General features: G+C 19.3%; 7 protein-coding genes across 7 annotated transcripts in view; 3 read left to right on the top strand and 4 right to left on the bottom strand.

The window, feature by feature from the left end:
• The window catches only part of DDB_G0288051 (hypothetical protein), a gene marked incomplete at both ends in the record, with an annotated part of 1111 nt that extends 500 nt beyond the window's left edge, over nucleotides 1-611 (top strand). The window contains one exon of the mRNA XM_631867.1: nucleotides 1-611. This exon is cut by the window's left edge and continues 157 nt beyond it. Within this exon, the coding sequence (XP_636959.1) occupies nucleotides 1-611 (611 nt within the window).
• A 737-nt stretch (nucleotides 612-1348) lies between these two features.
• Nucleotides 1349-1699, bottom strand: DDB_G0288049 (hypothetical protein; the record flags this gene model as incomplete). Its single annotated transcript, XM_631866.1, has 1 exon — nucleotides 1349-1699. The coding sequence occupies one exon, from the start codon at nucleotides 1697-1699 to the stop codon at nucleotides 1349-1351; it is 351 nt and encodes a 116-aa protein (XP_636958.1).
• Nucleotides 1700-2952: 1253 nt separating this feature from the next.
• On the bottom strand, nucleotides 2953-4538 carry p2xE (hypothetical protein; the record flags this gene model as incomplete). The annotated part of the gene is made up of 4 exons (XM_631865.2): nucleotides 2953-3215; nucleotides 3450-4272; nucleotides 4352-4407; nucleotides 4514-4538. 4 exons carry the CDS (start codon nucleotides 4536-4538, stop codon nucleotides 2953-2955), a joined length of 1167 nt encoding a protein of 388 aa, XP_636957.2.
• Nucleotides 4539-5072: 534 nt separating this feature from the next.
• On the bottom strand, nucleotides 5073-5766 carry DDB_G0288059 (hypothetical protein; the record flags this gene model as incomplete). The annotated part of the gene is made up of 2 exons (XM_631864.1): nucleotides 5073-5471; nucleotides 5536-5766. The coding sequence occupies 2 exons, from the start codon at nucleotides 5764-5766 to the stop codon at nucleotides 5073-5075; spliced, it is 630 nt and encodes a 209-aa protein (XP_636956.1).
• A 1040-nt stretch (nucleotides 5767-6806) lies between these two features.
• dnmA (DNA -methyltransferase) lies at nucleotides 6807-8423 on the top strand (the record flags this gene model as incomplete). The annotated part of the gene is made up of 3 exons (XM_631863.1): nucleotides 6807-6965; nucleotides 7260-7884; nucleotides 8068-8423. 3 exons carry the CDS (start codon nucleotides 6807-6809, stop codon nucleotides 8421-8423), a joined length of 1140 nt encoding a protein of 379 aa, XP_636955.1.
• An 86-nt stretch (nucleotides 8424-8509) lies between these two features.
• On the bottom strand, nucleotides 8510-11830 carry DDB_G0288045 (hypothetical protein; the record flags this gene model as incomplete). Its single annotated transcript, XM_631862.1, has 4 exons — nucleotides 8510-8517; nucleotides 8732-10441; nucleotides 11426-11451; nucleotides 11805-11830. 4 exons carry the CDS (start codon nucleotides 11828-11830, stop codon nucleotides 8510-8512), a joined length of 1770 nt encoding a protein of 589 aa, XP_636954.1.
• Nucleotides 11831-13188: 1358 nt separating this feature from the next.
• DDB_G0288043 (hypothetical protein) lies at nucleotides 13189-14229 on the top strand (the record flags this gene model as incomplete). The annotated part of the gene is made up of 1 exon (XM_631861.1): nucleotides 13189-14229. One exon carries the CDS (start codon nucleotides 13189-13191, stop codon nucleotides 14227-14229), a length of 1041 nt encoding a protein of 346 aa, XP_636953.1.
• Between the last annotated feature and the right edge of the window lie 246 nt (nucleotides 14230-14475).

The raw sequence follows: 14475 nt of genomic DNA, 5'->3' as shown, positions 1-14475 counted from the left end.
CAGGACTTTCAAATCAAAATCCAGTTGGAACCTTTTCAGTCACAAAATTAGCACCAACTTCAAATAATTATAAAGTTATTGATGTAATTAATGGTCAATTTTCATCAAGTGCATTTAATTGGGCAACTCAAATCTATAGTGTAGTCTTTTCAAATACAACTGGTCTATTTGTAAATAGCTATACTCAAGGTGGTCAATTACAATCTTCAAATAAATGTACTATTTCAAGTATTCCAACCAATTATAATATTGCAAGTTCACCATACAACTCTGTTTATATTCCAATTACCAATCTTGTATACAGTTTTGTTGATTTAGTTAACAATTATTCCCCAACTCCAATTACTGATTTATTTAAACTTTATCCAGCTACTACTACATTCTATGATATGGGTTATTTTTCAAATAGTGCTTCCAGATCAGTTTCTACAAAAATTTATACAATCGCTGGTCATACAACTCAACAAATTTTATACTATGTCTCTGCAACTTCAAATTCACAACAATATCCAACTGGAATCGTACTTAATAAATTAAGACTTTCCTCTACTGGTAATATGTTATCATCAGCTTTATTTGAACACCCTCCAATTAATATGTGGACATATTAAAAAAAAAAAAAAAAAAAAAAATAATAATAAAAAAATAAAAAAAATAAAATAAAAATAAAAATAATAATTTTAATAATAATAATAAAAATAATAATAATAGAAATATTAATTTTTTAAAATGTTTTCCTTAAAAATTAAAATTTAAATAAAAACTTAAAATAAAAAAATTATAAAAATATAATTAATAAAAATATTATTTATTAATTTTTATAATTTTTTATTTAATATTTATTTTTTATTTATTATTTTTTTTTTCTTTAAATTAAAATGGGGAGTTGGTTGGGGATTAGAAAGAATTCCCATAATGCCTCAACCAACAAATTTTGTTTTTTTGGGGTGGCAGGTTTTCAAAGTATGGATACACCTTGCACTAAATAAAGTGATAGCGACTATCCATTTTTGTTTGTTTTAAAAAAATAATGCTTTTTTTTGTGTTACTAAAGTTTTAATTTAAAAATAGTTTTTTGATAAATAAAGGTCAACAATATCATTATTATGGGAATGTAATTTTTTAATAATTTTCAATTTTCTTAAAAGATTTTTATTATTTTCTCATTTTTTTTTTTTTGAGATAAAAAAAAAAAAAAAAAAAACAATATTTTTTTGATTAAAAATTTAGAAAAAAAACAGATTTTGTGATTTCTTAAAATTTAATTATCACTTGTTTTATATAATAATAATTAATAATAATACATAATAATTAATAATAATAATTTGTTTATTTATTTATTCATTTATTATAACCATTCTAAATGTAATTTATAATCTTGATGATTTTTTAATTCTAAAATTAAAAATTCAAATAATTGAATATCAGATTTAAATGAATTATTTAAACCAATATAATTTTTTTCTTGATAATAATATTTTATAATATGGATATTATCAAAAGAAATTGCTTTTATAATTGATGATTTTGTTATTTTGAATTGATTTGGATAATATTTTTTAACTAATTCACAATATTTTATTTCACCATTAACGAAACCTTTAAGGAATGGATTATCCATTTCTTCAATATAGAATTTTTCCAATTGTTTAAATTTATTTTCTTGGTTGATTTTTAATGATATTAAAAATTGTTCCATTTTATTTGATCAATTTTTAATTTAAATTCTTTTGTTACTTTTAAAAAGTTATTTTTACCTATAAAACAATCAAAATAAATTTCACAAAAATATTTGAAACTAATATTTAAAATTATTAAAATTATTTCTAATGGATCATTTAAATTATAATTTTCAAAAGTGATTGGATTTAGAGTTGGGGTTTTCAACTAAATCTTCATCCATTAATCTTTTTAATATTTTATAAGATTTTATTTTTTTAAATGAAATAAAATTAATTTTTGAATTTTCATTATATAATTTAAAACTGATTTCGTTGAATAATATTAAATTTAGCATTTCTTCAAAATGGAAATAATTTCCTGATGCCAATTTTAATAAATTCATTCCAATTAATTCATTTTTTGAAATTTTTAATATTGGATTGCTGTGACTATTTTCATTTGTAATTAAAATCTCTTTTACGAGTATTGCTGAACAAAATTTAATTGCATATTCAAATGAAGATTGAAAAACTATCATTGAATAAGGTTTATTAATTAATACTTTCAATGCTTCAATGTTTTTATATCTAATTGCTTCTTTTGTTAAATCACAATTTTCAAAATCAATTCTTCTCTTTGATAATGTCTCTAAACAATATTTAAATTTCAAAGGTTCCTTTGAATTATTAATTAAACTACCATTGAAAAATGATTGAATTTCATGTTTTTTAATATTAATATAATCTTGATTTTCAATTTTATATTTAAATAATGAAAAACTTTTTAATAAACGTGATAAACTGTTTACATCGTTTAATCTAATCTTATTGTTTTCATTGATTCTAAATGGATCTTTAATAACTTCCCATTCTGTATTTTTTTATTTGATAAAATATTATTTTTAGTTGATATTGATTTTTAAAAACTTTCCAAAATAGTATTTCATTTTTATTATCCATTTTAAATATATATATTAATATTATTAATTATTTGAAGAATGGGAAAAAAAAAAGGAATTCCCCTTGTTTTTTTAAACCTTGGAATTTAATTTATATATGTTAATTATTATTTAAAGGATGAAAAAAAAAAAGTATTGTCTTTATTACACTAAAAATTAAAAAAAAAAAAAAAAAAAACAAACCCACTTTAATTTTGATAAAAAAAAAAAAAAAAAAATAATTAAAAAAAGATATTGTCTATCTGTTTTTTTTTTTTTTTTAATTTTTTAAATTTTTTATTTACAATTTATTTTATTACCCGATTAATATATTTGTTAAAAGTAAATTATTATTATTTCTCATAACTATTATTTTGATATGAATTTTCATTAATTGTATCTTCATTATCTTTTAATAATGGAGTATGATCATTTGTTGGTGTTTTTTGAGTATTGTTAATTGAAGAATCTTGGAATTTTAATTCTTGATATCTACTTCTTTGGGGCATAATTCTAGTAGCAATAATATCCACAATTAATGAAGCAGCTGTAACTAAACCTATACCTGATACAAATGTTAATAACATTGTTTGGAAATCAAATTGACCTAATTGACCTTTTTATTTTAAATAATAATAATAATAATAATAATAATAATAATAATAATAATAATAATAATAATAATAATAATAATAATAATAATAACAATAATAATAATAATAATAATAATAATAATAATAATAATAATAATAATAAATAATAAATAATAATAATAATAATAATAATAAATAATATTTATTAGTATAAAAAAATGAAAATGAAAATTTCTATTTTTGCAATTAATAATTACCAGTTTGAATAAAAATAATTCTAACTCCATGACGATCAAAAATATACCTATCTTCAACATCTTTAGTGAAAACTGGTTCAACAATTTTATACTTTGTATTTTGAACCAATTTGAATTGATAAGTGTAATGGTAATTTCCAGTATTATATGTATAAGTATTACTATATGTAATAAAACATAAAATTAAAATACCATCATCACGAATTGTACGACTTTTATTTGCTAAACCTTGACTATCCAATGATTCAACACCAGCAGCAGTTAAGACTCCTTGTAAACTCATTATATCTGGTGAACCTTTAACACCTACAATATTTGGTGGTGGCAATGACATTGGGTTACCATCGGTATCCAATAATTGCCCATTTAATTGCGCTCCATTATATTGAATTCCTAGACTTGGCGCAGATAATGTGTGATCCAATAAGATTGTAAAATTCTCCACATTGGCTATATAGAAATCTGATGATGATGTTGTATTGTATACACATGTAGGTTCACTTAAATTACATCCATTAACTGTTGATTGAGTTTCTTGAGTACATCTAGTCGTAATAAACATTGAACTCTCCTCTGATGGAGGATATAATACTAAATATTCATCCCAATATTGACATGGTTTATTTGGATATCCATCATATGATGTATCTGTTCCATTTTTTAAACAATATGGTAAATCTGTTGGTTTAACACTTGGTGCCATTAATGAGGTTCTAATCGATCCTATTGGTGACTCTAATACCAAATATTTCTTTTGTAAAAATATAGTACCAACAATAATATATAAAATAATACCTATTAAGAATGCAAAATGAAGAATTCCCTATAAAAATATTTTTAAATTAATTATCTAAAAAAAAACTGGAAAATTGGAAAAAATAATAAAAAAAAACCAAACTTACTAGTCTCTTATCCCTTATTCTTACAATCTTAATTGTGGAATAGGAAAATAATGAGTCTTTGGTAAATGAAATTAGTATTAGAATTGTTGAACTTTTTTATTTTTATTTTTTTTAATTTTTATTTTTATTTTTATTTTTTTTTTATTTTTTTTTTTTTTTTACCCCAATCAATATTTCTGAAATTCATTTTCTAAAAATCTAATAGATACATAAAGGAGTATTTGTAAATTAAAATATAATATTGGTGAAAAAAAAAAAAAAAAAAAAAAAAATTTAAAAAAAAAAAAAAAGGTTTCAAGATATTTTTTTTTTCCCACCTACGTTTTGTTGGGTTTTTAATTTTTTTTTTATTTTTTTTATTTTTAATTTTTTTTTCAGGTATAAAACCCGACCCCTGGTTAGTTTTTAGCTTTCGTTTGAATGATCACTAAAAATTTTGAAATTTCATAAATTTAAGAAAATGAAACAAATATATTTTTTTTAATAATAAAAATTTTTAATTTTTTTTTTAATTTTAATTTTAATTTTTTTTTTTATTTTTAATTTTAATTTTTTTTTTTTTTTTTTTTTTTTAGTTTAAAATTTATTATAATTAGATATTATTAATCATAATATTGATACTTGCTAAATTTTTTTTTTTTTTTTTTTTTTTTTTTTTTTTTTTTTTTTTTTTTCAAAAAAAAAAAAGCAAAGAAACCTAAAAAGGATCAAATGAAAATAATTATTTTGAATATTTCTTTTTAGAATTGATTGAAGCATCGGTGGCAAATCTAGTTACTGGTACTCTCTTACGAGTGGCATCAGTTGGTGGACTAAAGCACATGTTCAATTTATTCTTTGATGGAGTTTTAGCTTTACGAGCGGCTGGTTTTTCAGGTGAAATATATTCTTCGTGTTGTTGGTCATCTTCTGGGTATTCAAATTTATTTGATGAAACCTTTGGTGATTTGATTGGAGTTTGATTTTTATTTGGAGTTTGATTTTTATTTGGAGTTTGATTTTTGTTTGGAGTTTGTTGATGTTGTTTATTTGGAGTTTGTTGTTTCTTATTTGGAGTTTGTTGTTGTTTAATTGGTGATTTAATTGGTGTTTGCTGTTTATTTTGTGTTTTCTTTATAAACTTTAATTAATAATTTTATAAAATAAAAAAATAAAAAAATTCAAAAAATAAGGATAACACTTACAAGTTGTTTTTTTTTATTTGATGAACCTTTTTTAAAGATTAATGAAAACATTAAGGAAACTAAAATAATTGAAATGGCAAATAAACCAACTACACATTGATCGTGGTATTGTTTTGGTATATTTTCAAATAATCTTGATGACTTTAATAATATTTCTACCTCTCTTATTTTTCCCATTGCTAAATATGAATATTCTCTTAGAAGTATTTCTATTTTATCAATTTGTTCCATCTTTTTTTTTTTTATATTTTATTTTTTTTTTAGTAATTTACAAATCTATTTACAGTGAAGATTGGTGTGTGTGTTGTGTGTGTGAAGGTGATTATTTTTTTTATTATTAACAATAAAAAAAAAATAAAGATTTTAATTAATTATTGTTGTCCAACGAATGGGGAAGAAAATAATTAAATTAAATTAAATAAAGAAAAAAAAAAAAAAAAAAAAAAAAAAGAAAAATTTTTTTTTTTTTTTTTTTTGGAATTTTAAATTTAGGCGCCAAATACAAAGTCAAATGATTTTTCGATTGGTGACAAATCAAGTTTAAAGAAAAAAAAAAAAAAAATGTTTAGATTCACTTTCAAGTTTTTTTTATGTTTTAATTTAATAAAAAATAAAAATAATATTATTAATAAACACAATTAATAAATATTAATATTTTCTTTTTTTATTTTTTATTTTTTTATTTAAACAATGACATAATTTTATTTATTTCTAAATGAATTTGGTATATAAAAATAGAGCACTCAAAAATACACAAAATGATTTAAAACATAAAAAAAATGAATGAAACAATCCTGTTTTTTTTTTTTTTTTTAATATTTTAAGAATTTTTTATTTGTCATTCAATTTTTGTAATTGTTTTTTTATTTCCTAAGGAACAACGAGAAAAAAAAAAAAAAATAAAAAAAATAATCCAGATTTAATTCATTTATTTTTTTTTTAAAAACAACAAATGAAATAAAATTTAAAAATAACAAAAATCGAATAAAAAATTAAAAATTAATTGAAAGATTTTTTTAAATTAAAAAAAAACAAAAAAACAGATTTATAAATTAAAATCTGTTTTTTTAAGTTTTATAAAAATATAATTTTCTTTTTTTTTATTTTTTTTATTTTAGATATAGATTATTTGGGTAATTTAATAATGTTATTTTTTTATTTTTTTTTATTTTTTTTTTATTTTTTTTTTTTTTCATTTTATTTTTTATTTTTTTTTTTTTTTAAATAATTCGTAAAACGTTTTTGTACAAGAAAAAAAAATCCAAAAAAAAATGGAACAATTGAGAGTATTAGAATTTTATAGTGGAATTGGTGGTATGCACTATGGTTTACAGGAATCAGGAGTTGATTTTCAAGTGATTCAATCATTTGATATTAATACAAATGCAAATTTAAATTATAAATATACATTCAATGAAGACTCAAGTCAAGTAAATATCTAATTTGTTTGTGATCACTATATAATAATAATTATAATAGTAATTATAATAGTAATTATAATAATTATAATAATAATAATAATAATAATAATAATAATAATAATAATAATAATAATAATAATAATAATAATAATAATTATAATAATAATAATAATAATAATAATAATAATAATAATAATAATAATAATAATAATAATAATAATAATAATTATAATAATAGTTATAATAATAATTATAATAATAATTATTTTTTTATATATTTTTTATACTTTTACAATTTTATAGAAAAGTATAGAATCATATAGTGTTGAAGAGTTAGAAGGATTTAAAGCGAATGCATGGTTAATGAGTCCACCATGTCAACCATTTACAAGATTAGGATTACAAAAAGATGATCAAGATAATAGAACCAATAGTTTTTTTCATTTATTGGATGTTTTAACCAAAATAAAAGATCCACCAACATATATTCTAATTGAAAATGTTTTTGGATTTGCAAAGAAAGGTTCATCGAATACTCGTGATCACCTTTTAGATACATTAATTAAAATGAATTATAGTTTTCAAGAATTTCATTTATCACCACAACAATTTGGTTTAGCAAATCAAAGATTAAGATACTTTTGTATTGCAAAAAGAAATGGTAAATTAAATTTTAAAAAAGAACAAGACAAACATAATGAAAAGGTTGATGAAAATAAATTAAATAATAATAGTAATAATAATAATGAACAAAATAAATATGATAATTTAAAAATTTTAGATCATATTCCAGGTTATGATTTTCATACAACATTAGAAGAGTGTGATGAAATTTCAAATTATTTCGATAAAGATTTAACAGATGATGAATTATATGAAAAATATAAAGTACCTCATAATTTATTACTTTCAAAGGGAATGTTATTTGGTATGTTTTTAAAATTTATAAAAAAAAAATATTTATATATATATTTTTATTAATTATTATAATTATAATTATTATTATTATTATTATTATTATTATTATTATTATTATTATTATTATTATTATTATTATTATTATTATTATTATTATTATTATTATTATTATTATTATTATTATTACACTTAGATATAAAACAAAAAGATAGTAAAACTAGTAATTGTGTAACAAAGAGTTATGGAAAATTTATTGAAGGTACAGGTAGTATAATTCAAATGGATAATAATTTCAAAGCAGATATAAATGATAATAAATCATTAATACCATTAAAATTAAGATACTTTTCACCAAAAGAGATTACAAGATTACATGGTTTCCCTGAAGAATTTAAATTTTCACCAAAATTAACAACTATACAATGTTATAGATTAATTGGTAATAGTTTAAATGTTAAAATTGTTTCTGAATTATTAAAAGTTTTAGTTTCACCAAATGAAGAAGAAGAACAACAAGAACAACAAAAGGAAAAAGAAGGAAAAAAATAATAATAAAATAAATTTTAAAATAAAATAAAAAATAATAATAAAATAAAATTTAAAATAATTAAAAAAATAGTTTAATAAAATGTTATTTATTTTTCTTTATTAAAATTTTTTTTTTAAAAAAAAAAAAAAGAGAAGGAAAAGGTAAAAGTTGGAAAAAAAAAAAAATAAATAAAAAATTGTTAAGGAAAAAAAAAAAAAAAAGGTTGATTATTGGAAATTTAAAAATTTTTTATCAAACCAATTCATTGTAACTGAAAATCTTTGAATTAATTTAACATCAGAATGATTTTTTAAATGATCAGAAGTACTTTTAATCCAAACTGAGAGTGATTCTAATATATGGCATTCTAAATATTTATCCATATCTTCTTTTGTTGTTATTATTGAATCTAAAACTTGACATATATTATATTCAATAACTGATGGTGGCCAGTAATTCTCTAGCCAATAAATAAGTTGTTGTTGTTGTGTTATATTTGAGTTTGATGATGATGATGATGATGATGATGATGATGATGATGATGATGATGATGATGTTGATGTTGATGTTGATGATGTTGATGTTGATGATGTAAATGTTGTTGTTGTCATTGAAGATGATGATGAAATAGAAGTAGTTTTAGTTGTTGTTTTGGTTGTAGTTGTTATATTGGTAGTTTTATAATTATTATTATTATTATTATTATTATTATTATTATTATTATTATTATTATTATTATTATTATTATTATTTATATTTAAATTATTAAAAATTGATAAAGTATTATCATTATCATTATGATTATTTACATGTGAATAGAAATTTTCCAAGAAACAAGTTAAATTTAATTGTAATAAAGTTTTAGTTAAATCTGCATCACCCAACATACAATCTTTTAAAATTTGGACAATTAATTTTGGTTCAATTAAAGAGAAGAGATAACTTTTTCTCATATGGTCAGAGAGTTCTGGATGTTTGTTAACCAATTGCATTACTTCATCATCGGTAGCACCAAGTAAATTATGATTTCTACTATCCAAAACGATTAATTCCGAATGATTGTTAACTTTATTGATTACTATGGTAATCCAATGAATCGATTGACCAATCATAAATACATGGGTATAGTTTGAACTTGATTTAAATAGTTGTGAAATTCGTTCCATTTCTTTAATTTCATCGATTGGTAAACGATTGTTTTTCAATGACTGAATGGCCCAGTCTGGTAAAACTGTGATTGGATAATGTTGACGACTTATCATATTCATATTATCATTTACACCGCTTTTAAACATATATTCCACATAGGATCTCTCTAATACACCCTTTAGAATACACTTTTCATTCCATGGATATCTTGATTGTTTATCTTTTTTCTTTTGTTTAGATTTCTCTAGGAATAATTTTATCGATACCCAATAGAAATGCCAAAATAATACTCTACTCTCCAAATATTCTGAATAGATTGATTTAGCTTCCTCTTCAGTACCAATGAAACAACTATTTAATATAGTTAATGAATTATATAAACAATAATATCCACAACTATCATTCTTTCTTTGTTTTAATACTTTTGGTTGCCAAATATGAATAGTTTCAATTTCTTTATCTTCTTCTTCTTCTTTTATTTCTTTTACTTGATCTTCCTCTTCTTCTTCTTTCTCTTCTTCTTCTTCTTTTTTATTTTTATTATTAGTAATTGTTGAATTTTTATAAATAATTTTTTCTTTATTTTCTTTATCATTTAAAATTAAATCTTTTAATAATATTCTATTTGAGTGATATTGTATTGATTTACGATCAATTGTTGATTCTTCCTTTTTTGACGAATGAGAGAAAAAATAATTCTTTTCGCGAAACTTTGGAATAGATTCAGAAATCTCTTTAACAATCTCTAAAATAATTGCTCTTGGTATATATTGTTCTGATGAAAATGTTGGTTTTGTTGTTGTTGATGGTGGTGGTGGTGGTGGTGGTGGTGGGAATTCATCATTAGAATTAATACCCAATTTTAAAGAATTATTATGATTTTCCATTCCTTTAAGATTTTATTCCAACAAAATTATTTATTAAATTATTTTTCTTATATTATTAAATTATTTTTCTTATATTATTATTTTATAATAAAAAATAAAAAATAAAAAATAATTATAAAATTATAAGTTTATAAAATAAGTTTATAAAACCTTTTTTTAAAATTTTATTTCGAAAAAAAATAAAAAAAAAAAAAATGATGACAATTATTTTTCAGAATGATTATTTTTATTTTTTTTTTTTTTTTGTAAAACGAACGAATCACTTTTTCGGTTTTGATTTTTTGATTTTTTGATTTTTTGATTTTTTGATTTTTTGTTTTTATTTTATTTTATTTTTATTTTTTTTTTTTTTTTTTTTTTTGTAAAGACAATTGAAAAAAAAAAAAAGAGTAAAAAAAAAAAAAAAATTGATTTTTAAACTAAAAATTTATTTTGAGGATTATTAAAAAAAATGTTATTTCTTTGTTGACACATGGTGACTGTTTAAGTTGTTTTAGAAAATATTAAAAAAAAAAAAAATTTAAAATTAATTTAAAAAATTTAATTAAAAAATTTTGAAAAAAAAAAAAAAAAAAAAAAAAAAAATTAAAATTAAATTAGAAAAATTCAATTAAAAAAAAAATAATGTAATTAGATTCAAACTTTTTTGGTTCTGTATTATTTCTTAAATTATCGAATCGAAAAAGTACTAATGGGAGAGTAAAAATTATTTTATTGAACAACAAAAAAATAAAACAAAAATAAAATAAAATAAAACAAAATAAAACAAAACAAAATAAAACAAAACAAAACAAAATAAAATAAAATAAAATAAAATTAAATTAAATAAAAAAAATAAAAGGGAAAAAAATAAATAAATAAAATAATATAAAAATTAATCAAAATAAAAAAATAGGTTGCAAGTTTGGGCCAAAGGATTTTTTTCTATTTTTATAATTTCAAAATAATGTTTTTTAAAAATTATAAGAAATTTCAAAAATAATTACTTATGATAAAATTGATATTATAAACTCTTTTTGAAAGATAATGAATCGTTATCAGATTTTTTTTTGATTGATTGGTGATGTTAAAAAAAAAAAAAAAAAAAAATCACATAATCAAAAAAGACATCCACAAATTTAAAGGAGGATTTAAAAAATTAATTCAATCGAACATTCCTAAATTTAGAATTATAAAAGCTACAGCATGTTTAATTTTGTACAAATTAATTTTAATTTTTTAATCAAGATTCATTGTTAAAAAAAAAAAAAAAAAAAAAAAAAAATTAAATAAAATTAATAATTAAATATAATCAAATTAATTTTTATTTTTTTTTTTTATTTTTTTTTATTTTTTTTTTTTAAAAAAAACCTATCCTGTTCTCACTTGTTCAAAACAATTAAACCACACATTAATAGCACAATTTAAACCCAATTCTTTATTATATTTTATTTTTATAATTAATTTTTTTTTTTGTAAGAAAATATCAATAATCATTATATTAATAAGGCCAAAGTGAAAATATTGATATTATGTATTCTATAATTATTAAAAAAAAATTAAGTTTAATATGTATTGTGATTAAAAATTTGATTTTTTTAGTTTCTATTTTTAGAGGCGATTAATGATTGTGATTAATTAAAATTCTATTAATAGGAAATTATTTTTTATAGATACAATCTCTGAAAATATTGAAATTTTTTAAAATATCCTGCTGACAAATTTGTTTTTTGTATGTGTGAAAAATTGATTAAATTTTTTTTTGGAAGTCCATTTATAGAAAAAAAAAAAAATAATTGCCGTTAAAAAAACATATTTTAATGAAATCCAATGTAATATAAGAAAAAAAAAAAAAAAAAAATATGATATCAAATTCTTTTTTGATTATATTAATATGGGCGTTGGGGTGTATTAAATTATTAATTATTTGAAAAAAAAAATAATATGAAGTTTTTTAATCTTTTTTTGCGAAAAAGTGTGTTGTTTTTTATTTTTTTTTTCAAAGGGCATAACATTGATGTTATTTTTAAATGATATTAGTGGCTGTGTGGTGGTGGGGGTTAAAATTTAATATAGAGTGTATGAGTATTGAAATGTTATATATAACCTCTTTTTAAGTCAATCACTCTTGAATCTCATTATTAAAATTGAACTTGTTTTTAAAAATTACATATTAAAAAAAAAAAAAAAAAAAAAAAAAAAAAAAAAATAATAATAATAATAATTAGAATTAAAACACCGATTCTTTGAGGAAAAAAAAAAAAAAAGATAAAAATACATATAAACTTTTTTTTTTTTTAAAAAAGGGTCCCATTGTATTTGTGTCTTTTTTTGGAATCCAATATTATTATATTTTTATTTTATTTTTTTTTTTAATTTTTTTTTTTTTTTTTTTTTTTTTTTTTTTTTGTAACTTTTCTTTTAATTAATATAAATAGAATTTTTTAAAATAGAATTTTCAAACTTTCAAATAATTATATTAATAAAATAAATAATAAATCGTAATATTATAATCTTTTTTAAAATAATTGAATAACTTTTTTTAAAAAAAAAAATCTATTTTTTTTTTTAAATAATTAAATTTCTCTCTCATTCATAACCCAATTTCCAGTATTTAATCACAAATTTTATTTTCTAATTTTTTTTTCTTTTTTAATATTTTTCAAATAAATAATAATAAAAAAAAATAATAGTATTTAAAATTGATAAATAAATAAATAAATAATAAAAATAAAAAAATAATTTAAAATTAAAAAAATAAAAAAATAAAATGAATTTAAATTTTAAAGTGCCAACTTGGGATTTTATCATGACTGATCCATCAAGTCCAAAATTATGTGGCCAAAAAGGAAGTTCAAAAAATGGTAGTCCAAAAACATCAAGTCCAAAAAGTGGATCACCAAGAGCATGCAGTCCAAAATTAAAACATAAAAATAATCAACAATTATTACAAAATGACTCAATTAATTTATCAAGTTCTCCAAGTTCTCCAAGTTCTCCAAGTTCTCCTCCAATGGTTGGTAAAGTGACAGTAAAAAAAACTCATACCAAGTCATCTGTTGTTCCATCAAATAGTAATGGTAATAATAGTCCAGTTTTAAAAGTTTCTCAATATCAAGTTCCACAAAATGGTAGTTCACCAGTTTTATCACCAGTTTCTTTGATACCAATCCAAGATTTAAATTCCCCAAATGTTGGATATAAACTTGAACTTGAACAGAGACTCCATAAAAGACAATTACAAAAAAGATTAGAAAAACAAATCCAAGATTCTGAAAAAGAAAAACAAGATCAACTCCTTATTCAACAACAACAAATCCAACAACAACAACAACAAATTCAACAACAACAACAACAAATTCAATTATTATTAAATAATCAAAATAATCAAAATCAAAATCAAAATCAAAATCAAAATCAAATTCAAAATAATAATATTAAAAATGGTATGAAATTAGTTTCAATACCTACACCACATCCAAATTTCAATAACATTAATAATATTAATAACAACAATAATAATAATAATAATAATAATAATAGTTACAATGGTAATATAGAAACCAATACGCCAATTTCATTACCACCTCCAATTTGTAACAAATATAAAAATAATTATCCAAGTTGTGATGTTTTATTCAAATCATCACTTTCATCATCATCATCAGCATCACCATTCTCTTTAACACCAACCTCTCAGTCACCAATTTTATCATCACCATTATTCCATAATGTACCATCGGTAGAGTCTCATTTTATAAACAATGATAGTTTCCTCCAATTACCACCAATCCGAGATGAAATCTTTTAAAAATATAAATGAATTTTTGTCAACCCATCCTTATTTATTAAAAATGTAATAATAATAATAGTAGTAATAATATAAATCAACACACAAAAACACCCACACGCATTAAGTTTAAATATAACTTAATATATAATAATAACTTATTTATTTTATTTATTTATTTATTTATTTATTTAAAAAAAAAAAAAAAAAAAAAAAAAAATAAAGAACAAAACACGCATATATTTAAATATAAAAACAAAAAGTATT

Source organism: Dictyostelium discoideum (genome assembly GCF_000004695.1).
Source record: "Dictyostelium discoideum AX4 chromosome 5 chromosome, whole genome shotgun sequence".
Lineage (NCBI taxonomy): Eukaryota > Evosea > Eumycetozoa > Dictyosteliales > Dictyosteliaceae > Dictyostelium > Dictyostelium discoideum.
Note: the sequence above shows the minus strand (reverse complement) of the source record. Positions and strands in the feature narration are given on the sequence as shown.